The sequence below is a fragment of the Camelus bactrianus genome, chromosome 13 (genome assembly GCF_048773025.1).
Source record: "Camelus bactrianus isolate YW-2024 breed Bactrian camel chromosome 13, ASM4877302v1, whole genome shotgun sequence".
NCBI classification, from domain to species: Eukaryota; Metazoa; Chordata; class Mammalia; order Artiodactyla; family Camelidae; genus Camelus; species Camelus bactrianus.
Window position 1 is genome coordinate 21271372 of NC_133551.1, and position 12017 is coordinate 21283388.

A 12017-nucleotide genomic window follows, 5' to 3' on the forward strand; every position below is an offset into this window, starting at 1 on the left:
TAATTCTCAGTTTCCAAACTATTTAGGCGCTCGTAGGTCTACCCGGAAATCTCACCATTTATGTTTCACAGTACTGTGAGGAGATTGGTTATGTGTACCACATCCAACTATAAGTAAAGGAAATTTTTAAAACAAGCTGTAAAATAATAGCCCATATAAGAAAAATCTTGGCTCATCAATGTTTTACATCAGTTTGAGGTATTACACTGCAGCTCCAACGAATGCAGAAGGAGTTAAGAGTAAGCTGGACAGTTTTTCTGGTTCTGAATCAAATTTTTATTTGACAGTGGAAAATGCTGGCACATAAAACACAACCAGAGACCTAACGGGTAAATGCTATTACTTGCGCCGTTACTTATCTTCAGTTGATAAACAATTGCCAGTGAATGGTATTGACAATGGTGTTTTTTAAATTATTATACTTAAAAGATAGGCTAAAAAATACATGAGATAATACTGCAGTTTTATCTCAACAGGATTGTCTGAGGCTTAAAAAAAAATGGACCTCTGTTCACACTAAACATTTAATGTTATTTGCTTACCAAATAAGTCTTCAAGATGAGCTATTTCAGCAGGTACAATAACATTCTGACTGAATCCCTCCCAGTTCATAACTTACCTTCTGTCTTTTAGCATGGAAGTTTGTGTAAATTCATAACTTACTCAAACCTGTCTTTAGAAAATAAATTTGGTAAGTTGAATTCATAAGCTAACTAGGAAAAAGTTTATGAAGTTTTTCAGTTACTAAGTACAGTTGCCTTTTCCTGAATCCCCAAAAAGGTTAGGTTAAAAGTGTTTCCTGGAAATGAATATATTGAGTTATGCTATATACAGAATGATTTTTGTTTTCTAAGTGTGTTCTTAACAGGGCATTGATAGTCCCCACACTTGTTAGATTCTAAATACCATCTCAACAAGGTCTGCAGGTTTTTTCACCAGTGTAGTCCCAGTGTTCAGAACAGTCCCTGGGCATTTAATATAACTTTTCATAGTGGGCATTCAAATAACTTTTCAGTGCATTAATATAAAATCATCTTTAGCTTCAGCATGATCTAGCAATGAAGATGCCTATTCGATATCACTCCATGTTTTAAAAATCCCTTCAATGAACCCCAATAAAACAAAGTTCCTTAACATAGCATCTAAGGTGGGCCATCTTGCCTGTGCTTGCATCTTCATCATCGTCTTTTGCTGTTCTTGTACTCTACTTGTCTCAATGAGTTGCTTATAGTCCTGAGAATTTGTCCATAATTTTGTCATCCTTTTTTTTTTTTTTTTGGTCATTCTTTTTATTCAGTCTCTGAAGGCCTTCCCAAGGCCTGTTTTATAGTTGAATTTTTTTTTTTTTTTAATGAGGGAGAGGTAGGTTTATTCATTTATCTCTATTTGGAGGAGATTCTGGGGATTGAACCCAGGACCCTGTGCATGCTAAGCATGCACTCTACCATTGAGCTATACCCTCCCCCACCAATAGTTGAATATTTGATGAAAATAAATTTTTATTTAGACTATAGGTTAAATGTAAAATGGCAATTCTGATACAGTAAGTTTTCCAGACCCTAATTTAAGCCAACATTCATTACCAGAAATAGTCCCCAAGCTGGAAGGGACACTACAGGACATCTAGTGAGTGCCTCCTTATTCTACATATGGAGATACTTTATGGGAGGGTGGTGAGGAGGTAATCAGGTTCATTTATTTAATTATTTTTAGAGGAGGTACTGGGGTTTGAACCCTGAACCTCGTGCATGCTAAGCATGCAGCTCTACCAACTGAGCTACACCTCCCCTTCCCACTGGGGGTACTTCAAATTCTTGTCACCTGAATTGTGATTTAGGCTCTGCCACTGAATTATTGGCATGACTCTGAGCAGATTACATAGGTTTTACTGGTCTCATCTTTAAGTAAGAAAGTAGGTATGAATAATCTCTGGAGTTTATTTTAAGTCGAATATACACTGGTCCTACTCATTCAAGGTAAAACTTGTGCCATACTTTCAAACTATTTTTGCTACAGCGAACCATTTGATGTTCACTGTAGGCTTAGTTCTGATAAAAGTCATTTTTGAAACCATGCTAGAATAAGGAAATCTTTCAAAGCATCAAGATCTTAATGTGCTTTTGCTGTTTAGTTCCCAGATCATTATACACACTGACGGTTAATTTTAAGTACCAACACTTATTCCAAAGTCAATGTTATTTCTGTTAAGTTCATCATCATTACTGTACTATACCTATGTTAAATATAAAACAGTTTACCTCATGGAAGTTTTCTGCTTCTCGCTCTTTAATTTCAAGGTCAATCGCTCTTCTTTTTGCTCGTTCTTCTTCTACCTTTTTCTGTATTTCTTTTTCAGACAATTGTCCAATTTTTTCAAACTTGCTTTTTAGATTTTTAGCTTGAATAGAGCCACTCCTTTTCAATTTGATTAATTCTTCATATTCCCTGCTCAGTTCAAAGGTTTCACTTTCTTCCTCTTCCTTCAAAAAAATTAAGGTTTTTATATATCAAACACCAGAAAATCAGTTTGTATAGTAAACCATCCAGAAAATGTTCACCATTTCTTATTTGAAGTCAAAATTAAATGTTAAGTAACTTTCTCCCTAAACACAGTGCCTAAATTTACTAATTAAAAGTAGTACTACAAATTTAAGACTTTACATCTTGCTTCATTTATTTCATTAGTGAATATGGCTCAGAACGCCAGTTAACATTCCATTATAACCTGCTAAAACTAAAATATGCATGTCAAGATTAGCTACCACTAGGAATTGTAGAAAGACCTTTGTTTAGGGGAAAGTGAAGAAATAAAATTCAAAGAACACTGGACTAGGAGTCAGCTCTAGTTCTGACTCAGATGCTGTGTGTCCTTTACCCTAGTCGCTTAGCCCACTGGACATGATTTTTTTTATGTCTACGTAGAGACAGTATTTCTAAAATTCCTCCTGTCTTTAATTTGATGGTAGTTGACAAAAGTTAAATATCACTCTTAATACTCAGCTGAATTAAGCATTTCTACACATACAGTCTGGTAAAATCCCTACATTTTGCTACATATCACTTGTACTCTCAATTGTATATTCTTCCAAGAAAGACAGAAAAGGAGTCAACCAAAATTGGGCTCCAATTCTTTTATACCATTTTATCCTGAATGCTTTTTATTCAGGTTCCTTTCCCTTGATTTTTCACAAATTATTATTATTAGTTTTCTGTATACTTCTTACACTGTCCCCTAAAGGAGCGGTAAAATATTGTAGTTGCTCCTGGTACACTTTCCCTGGAGAAGATGCAGAATGCTAGACAGGAGAAAAAAAAAAAGTGTCGGGGGTAATGGTGGCGGAGAGTTACAGTGGATAGTATGACAGGCTGCATTTTTTGGTTCAGTTAAGGGAAAAAAGAACTTTTATTACTTTATACTACCTCCACTTTGGGATTTATGTGGGTGAAAATGCAATTCCTAAGATACCAGAAACTAACAAAGTTGTGATACCACATCATATTACAATGGTTCACATATCCTTCTGATCAAAATGAATGATTGAACTAATCAGTTACAGTCTAGGTCATGTTGGAATTGGCATGCCACTTGCTTGAAAACTCTCATAGTCGAGTAAATCACTCCATACCACCAGACTGTCAGACGGTTACACCCTGCCATTTATAAGATTACTTCCCAATAGTGTATCCAAATACATTCTAATTTAGTTTGTTTTTCTAGACAGACAATTCATCTTCAGTTTCCTTTATAAAATAAATGCTGGTACATTTTTTAATCCTAAGGCTAGACTTTGCAGTATTTTCCTACAGCGTATTTACTGTATTTTTGTATTAATCATATATTCATCTAGCATTTATAATCTCTTGGTAGACTTGGGCAAGGAAGTAAATACCCCTAGAGTCCCACTGCCCCAACACATGACAACCCAAGGGGACCACCCGTAAGGGATCACAACCTCTGTGAAGGAGTTCACAGGTTCCCAGGTCGGGAGCTGGGAAGAGGCTACCACCAAATTACCTGCCAAACATGCCATATCACCACCAGTCCCAGGCTGGGAAAGCCACTGCTCCCCTACCCCAAGTAGCAGGGCTGTGCGCTCATCCCCAGCACTGCCATCTGTGCTGTTGCTAGGGCCCCCTACCTGGCCAAAGGCCTAGGGTGACGGTGGAATGCCAACCTCCTCCCTCTCTGTCCCCTCTTCTGCCTACACAACTGGTCGGCGATGCAGATGAGGTAAGCAGTGACCAGGGGTGGAAGGAGAAAGTTAGACAGGGTCTTGGGGCATCAGGAGGTAGGAAGAAGGCTGCCAAGAGCCCACCACGGGGAGGCAAAGAGACATCAGGAGGAGTAGGTAAGCCAAGGCTCCAAGATCCTTGTGCAGGACCCACCGTCCAATCAGCTTGCACTTACAACACGTAAGTTCAAAGATAAACTTAAAATTTCAAAGACAACCTCAGAGCATTAAATCCTAAGTGTGGCCCTTCTGAGCATGGAGTTCTGTGAGGGCATAAGTTGCATGCCCTTGAAGTGAGTCCTGTACAGTCTATATGTATGTATGTGTGTGTATGTATATATTTTTTAATTCATTTCAGTACTAGAAAAAACACACTAAAATATTTAATAGTATCAAAGTTCTATCTTAGAATAATTTAGTCAAATACAGGCATACCTCAGAGATAATGCAAGTTTTGTTCCAGAGCATGGCAATAAAGCAAATATCTCAATAAGGTGAGTCACATGAAAATTTTGGTTTCTCAGTGCATATAAAAGTTATGTTTATACAATAATCTATTAAATGTGCAATAGCATTATGGGTAAAAAAATGTACACACCTTAACCTTAGAATGTGGCAAAAAAACGCTAACCATCATCTGAACCTTCAGTGAGTCATCTTTTTGCTATTGGAGGGTCTTGCCTCAGTGTTAAAGGCTGCTCACTGATCAGGGTGGTGACTGCTGAAGGATGGGGTGGCTGTGGTAATTTCTTAAAATAAGACAACAGTGAAGTTTGCTGCATCGATTGGCTCTTCCCTTTGTGAACGAGGTCTCTGTAGTTTGCAATACTGTTTGATGGCATTTTACCCACAGCAGGACTTCTTTCAAAATTGGGGTCGATCGTCTAAAATCCTGCTGCTGCCTTATCAACTAAGTTTATATAATATCCTAAATTCTTAGTAGTCCTTTCAAAAATCTCCACAGCACCTTCACCAGGAGTAGATTCTATATCAAGAAACTACTTTCTATGCTCATCCATAAGAACCAACTCCTCATCCATTAAAGTTTTATCATGAGATCTCAGCAATCCATTCACACCTTCAGACTCCACTTTTAATTCTAGTTCTCTCGCTATTTCTACCACATCTGCAGTTACTTCCACTCAAGTCTTGAACCTCTCAAAGTCATCCATGAGGGATGGAATCAACTTTTCCCAGATTCCTGTGAATGTTCATACTTTGACCTCTTCCCGTGAATCACAGTATTCTTAATGGCATCTAGAAAGCTGAACCCTTTCCAGAAGGTTTTCAACTGATTTTGCCCAGACCCATCAGAGGAATCACTATCTATAGCAGCTATAGCCTTACAAAATGTATTTCTTCAGTGATAAGACTTGAAAGCCGAAACCCCTCCTTGATCCATGGGCTGCAGAACTGAGGCTGTGTTAGCAGGCGTGAAAACAACAGGAATCTCCTTGGCCATCTCCATCAGAGCTCTTGGGTGACCAGGTGGACTGTCAATGGGCAGTAATATTTTGAAAGGGGTCTTTTTTTCCTTTTGAGCAGTAGGTCTCAATAGTAGGCTTTAAATACTCCGTAATGCACATTGTTAACAGATATGCTATCATCTAAGCTTTGTTGGTCCATTTATAAAGCACAGGCAGAGTGGATTTAACATAATTCTTAAGGGCCCTAGGATTTTCTGAATGGTAAATGAGCACTGGCTTTAACTGGAAGTCACCAGCTGCATTAGCCCCTAACAAGAGACCCAGCCTGGCCTTTGCAGCTTTGAAGCCAGGCATTGACTTCTCTCCAGCTATGAAAGTCCTAGATGGCATCTTTATCCAATACAAGTCTATTTTCTCTACATTGACAATCTGCTTTAGTGTAGTCACCTTCATGGAGGACCTCAGCTAGATCTTCTGGAGAACTGGCTGCAGCTTCCACATCAGCACTTGCTTCACCTTGTACTTCTATGTTATGGCAACGACTTCCTTCCCTAAACCTCATGAACCAACCTCTGCAAGCTTCAAACTTGTCTTCTGCAGCTTCTTCACCTCTCAGCCTTCATAGAATTGAAGAGTTAGGGCCTTGCTCTGGATTAGCCTTTGGCTTAAGGGAATGTTGTGTCTGGTTTGATGGTCTATCCAGACCACTAAAACTTTCTCCACGTCAGCACTAAGGCTGTCCAACTTCCTTAACATTTGTGTGTTCACTAGAGCAGCACTTTTCATTTCCTTCAAGAACTTGTCCTTTGCATTCACATCTTGGCTACCCATCTGGTACAAGAGGCCTAGATTTCATCCAGTCTCAGCTTTTAACATGCCCTCCTCACTAAGCTTAATCATTTCTAGCTTTTAATTTAAAGTGAGAGACATGCAACTCTTCCTTTCACTTGAACACCTAGAGGCCTTTAGTTGGCCTAATTTCAATATTGTTGTGTAAGGGAACAGGTAGGCCCGAGGAGAGGGAGAGACATGAGCAAACAGCCGATCGGTGAAGCAGTCAAAACATATACAACATTCATCAAATAAGTTCACCATCTTATACGGGCGCAGTTCCTAGTGCCCCGAAACAACTACAATAGTAACATCAAAGATCACTGACCACAGATCACTGTAACAAATATAATAATAATGGAAAAGTTTGAAATCTTGCAAGAATTACCAAGATGTGATACAGAAACTCAAAGTGAACAAACGCTGCTGGAAGAATGGCACCAACAGGCACTCCACACGGGGTGCCGCAGACCTCCAATTTGCAAAAAAACACAGTATCTGCAAAGTGCAATAAAGTAAAGCACAGTAAAATGAGGTGTGCCCGTGAAATGATTCAGAGACTTGCCGAACTGATGTTCCTATGAGTATCCACGGTACTCCTGTAGTTTTTTCTCCTTTTGAATATCGGCTTAATTCGGTCTTGTGGATATATTAAGTTCTGTAGAATGACAGTTCTCAGTCACGATGTAATCACACAATTGTGAGTTATATAGGAAAAGATATTTACTTACGTACAACTGTAATATCTCAGTCACCTGGAGTCTTACATATTTTTCAAACTAGCTGGGAGAGAGCAGAGTTCCAGCAGGCTGGAAAGTGCGCTTAACTATGCTGACAGTGGTACCAAGTGCCTCACAGGAGTATGCTGAGCGTTTATGAGAATAATACTTAGAAAGTTATTGTAAGGTAACACATGTGAAATACTTCCCTTGGTAAGTATTTGTGGACTGTAAATGGATATTTCTTAAAATCTTACCTCTCCCATTTCTTGTCTCAGCTGTTCAAACTCCTGTTTTTCCATCTCTAGCTTATGCTTCCGTTCCTCCTCTGTTCGTCGTCTCTCTTCTTCCATTTTTTGTTTCAGTAATTCCTCAAAATTAATTTCCAGTTTTCCCGGTGTAAGAGACTCTTGAGAAATTGTCTTATACATCTCGGGGGAGTCATCATCTACTACCTATTTAAAATAATTATTTTATCTCTCTTACTAAACAGAGAATATCTCTTGTAGAAACTGATTACTTGAATAGAAAGGTTTCACACTGAACCAAAACCCAAAAATTCTCTTTAAAAGTATAAAACAATAAACAAGGAGGAATTATTAGAAAATATAAGACTAAAGTATTTTATAGTTACAGGGAAAATGGTGACCATCTACTCTCTGTTCAAATGAACACAAATAAACAGTCTGACTTTATACTATAAGCAATTTGAATTAGACATTAAGATGTTCTAATATTGAGAAAACTTTTTAATTGGATTAAAATGAACTCCATTCTGGTAATTAAAACAGAGCATCTCAGTTTAATCATGGTTTTGTCTGAATGAATTAGAGAGCTCATCGTGATCCCTTCATAATCAGGCAAAAATTACTATTAATGCTGCGGTTTTATTGTACTGATTACTGTCAGGCTAATTAAAAATAAACACTAATAGTTAATACTTACAGCTACCAGATGCAATTCTAAGCACTTTACATGCATTGACTTATTTAATCTGTGACACTATGAAGTAGGTGTTATTAATATCCCCATTTCCTAGATGAGGTAACTGAGGCACTGAACAGTAACTTTTCCAAAGTCAACATAAACACTATGTGGAAAAGGTGATTCAAATCTTTAGAAGTTTTTCTAATAAAATTATAAATAACTATTTAGACTACCTTTTTGTAATTTCATGAATTACATGTCTAACTGCCATTTAGTTGTGACCTTGGGGAAGTTACATAGCCTTCCTAAATCTGAGTTTCCTTACCTGCGACAGCTTTCATCAAGCTGTCATGAGAATTAACTAAAGTCTGGAAACATTCTGCAATGTGCCTGACACCATAGTTAGCTCCCAAATGGCAGTCTTCTTATTACAATGTCATTCTCTGTATATAGGCAATCTCTAAATTGCAAACAGAAGCTCTGCTTTTAAATCACTGACTTGGAATACATTTTACTATGAAAGCAATTACCTAATTCTATCCCCTGAAAGTATACACATAAACCTCTTACCTGAACTGTGTCCCTGTGGCTGAAATCGTCACAGGGGAATACGAGAGGCAAAGGGTAATTATTCATTCCAAGTTTTCTATATGACAGGCTTTACCACAGAACCAGTTCAACTCAGAAACAATGTTTATAGGGTCTTACAATCCACAGATTGCAAACAAAATTCTTATTGATATGTGAATTAACTGAGCTATAATATGAAATGATGATACTTGGCTGTGGATAAGAAAACAACATAAATGAAGGGAAAAGCTTGTTTCCTTTTCTGACACAGAAATGTCTCTAAGAAACTAGAGTTAAAGTTTAATGCAGTCTTCCTTCCCTGCACTTTTTCTGCTAGTGAATCATGGAAAAAAATGCAGACTTGACCTAAAAATCTTCCCCCAGGACTGGATTTCCTGATCTTCCCAGGTACTTCTCATCTACCACTTCTAAACCAATTAACTCTCCAAAAATCAAGTGCTTTCACAATGTTTGCAGGGTTTCTGTGTAGAAACCATTTGTGAATCAAGGATTACCTAATAATAGACATAAGATAGTTTTAATATGACCTATTCCGCAAACATTTATAGGAAGTTTATTACACTAGAATACAATGCACTGCATGCTGGAGGCAGTCTCAGTCTCCTGGATTGAGAAAGACGGCCATAAGCAACAACATAGCATTAGTACCATGCCAGGGGAGCGCTAAGTACTGTAAGAACACATCAAAGGAACACATCAGGAAAGGCTTCCAGAGGAAATGGAAAATATGAATAGGAGATAGCACAAGGAAAGGAGAGAGAGACATGGTCTATACAGCATTTATGAAATTCCAGATATGAGAGCATAGTATTTTGAAGAAATGGAAGGAAATTTCGTACATCCGGAACAAATGTGGCAAATTAAGGAAGAATCAAGAAATGAAACTGGAGAAATCTACCAGGGCAAGATTATGAAGAAATTTGTTTTAAAATTTTAGTTTTGGATTTTTGCCTAGGGAAAGTAGAAATTTGTTAAGCAAAATAGTAACATAATCAAATTTACTTTTTTTTTTTTAAAGGAAGTCCACTCCTGGTTTTAACAAGGAAGAATGGATTATAGGCAAGAAAGCAAGTTATTTAGGAGTTGGCCTGAGGCAAGAGAAAACAGTGACCTGCATTATAGTAGTGGCGGTGGGAAATGGGGAAAAAAGGATAAATTTTTAGAATGATATGAGGAATGAGGCTTAGTGAATGACTGGAATGTGAGGCATGAATGAGATGGAGGTGTTTAAGGCTCTCAAGTTTCTGATCTGCGCATCTGCTGAAGCCACACAGACACTTGGATATATGTGTCTGAAGCTCACCCAGAGAAAACTACATCATGATGTTGCTGACGCCAATTAAAATGTTTCAAGAAAGGGATACACCGTTCACATGTCAACTTACTTAAAAATAAAGCTTATCAGATAACTGTGCATTTTACAAACATTAAAATGGTATAAGAAGTATAATTTTGTAACAGAGTTAAGTTTAGTAGCAATATCCAGAAGTGACTGTAAGCATTTTGGAGAGTTAAATAATCTTGATTAAACGCCTTTGGTCATTTAATATATCCTGGATGGGATAGAAACTGAAAAAAAAAAAAAAAAGAAGAAAAGGAAGGAAGATGGGAGGAAGGGAAGGACGAAATATGGGAAGGGAGAAGAGAATGGAGAGGAGGGAAGGAACGGTGGTGGGGGTAGAAATCCCACCACCCCCACCTCCTTGCTTAACACTTAGTTCTGGAAAACGTATCTTCCCAGAGAAGGAAGTTAATACACACTCCTCTATGCCAGGCATAGCAATTTATCAGAACGTTCTCAAAACTATATTAAAGCAAATATAAATGGTGTTATGCCAAAGGAGATTTTAAAACTTATATGCTATCCCTATTTTTGGCATAAATTCCAGAAATAATAGAGTATTCCCCAAAGCTGAATGATTTCACAACATACTCTAAAAAAGCTGACTCCTAATGGCCTTCTCCAGTTACATTCTGTCTTACCATGCTTCTCCTTGCTTCAGCAAATGCCTTCTTTTCTTCCTCTATTCTTCTCCTGGCTTCTTCTTCTGCTTTCCTTTTTTCATCTTCTCTCCTCTGTCTTTCTATTTCTTCGAAACTGAGCTTGAGTTTACCAGGGCGGTATGCTTTAAAAATGTTTTCTGTGTCTTGGTTTTCCTCCTCTTCATTTACCTAACCAAGAAACAACTCATGACTACTTGAGATTCATCAAAGACAGGAATGAATTATCAATCAAAAGGCCCAGACTCAGCCACCCCACACAGGAATGTTTCTTTGCCAAAATCTCCTTCCTTCAGAATATCCTGTATGATTAAAAAAATCAGATTTGGAGAAGTTCCAAATAAAGATGTACGCAAGTTAAATAAAACTTCTCAAGCAAGCCAACTTTTTAAACAGATAAGATGAAATATTTAAAATTTTTAAGAAGTCATTTAAAAGTTTTATTAAACATTAACTCTCCCAGAACAAACATAAAACGTGTGTGTGTGTGTGTGTGTGTGTGTGTGTGTGTGTATGAAACTGAGGGTCAAGTATACATACCCAGTCTCTTAGAGGGTAAAATAAAGTTCTCATTCTGTACTTTTCATGGATTTTTTTACTATGAACTATGGTTACTAAACATAATATTATCTAGAACTATTTTATATACAATTCAAATTTTATGATTTTATAATTAAAATTCTAATGTAATAATACTAAATTAAATTAATTACTCACATTTATAATTTGATTAATTAATGATATCTCTATTCCTTTTCACTAAATTAACTACTAGTGATATCTAAAATGTGTAGGTATTATCCAACTATAATTACCCCAAAATAATAACATTTTCAAACAAATATGCAGAAAATTAAAATTTTGGAGATATAGTCCTTAGAACATCATTAATGAAAGTTAATTAAGAAATTCTGAAAGCTTAAAAAAATTACAGATGTTCCATTCTTAAATTCTTGCAATGAAATTTGGAATCAGTGTTTTCTTATTTCAATTTTATTTGCTATTGTTAAATCTATTACTATAATAATAGCAGTTACCATTTTTAAAGCACTTATTATATACCAGATACCACTTAACTGCTTTCTGTATTAAATCACTTAATGATTTAAGAAGTAGGCACAATTATTTTCACCATTTTACAAATAAAAAAACTAAACTAAGACAGAGAGAGGTTAAATAACTTGTTCATGGATACACACTTAATAAATGATAGATAACTGAATCCAGGCAGTCTGGCTCTAAAATCCATGCTCTTGACCACTTAGACTATATACATTTACATATATCTA

General features: G+C 36.8%; 1 protein-coding gene across 5 annotated transcripts in view; it reads right to left on the bottom strand.

Annotated features, from left to right (window-relative positions):
- The window catches only part of NEXN (nexilin F-actin binding protein), a 41098-nt gene that overhangs the window by 2276 nt on the left and 26805 nt on the right, over positions 1–12017 (bottom strand). For all 5 annotated transcript variants that reach the window (XM_074376186.1, XM_074376187.1, XM_074376185.1 and 2 more), the window contains 3 exons: positions 10711–10899; positions 7467–7664; positions 2259–2480 (listed from right to left, as the gene is read on the bottom strand). In XM_074376186.1, the coding sequence (XP_074232287.1) occupies positions 2259–2480; positions 7467–7664; positions 10711–10899 (609 nt within the window). The remainder of the gene's footprint in view (positions 1–2258; positions 2481–7466; positions 7665–10710; positions 10900–12017) is intronic.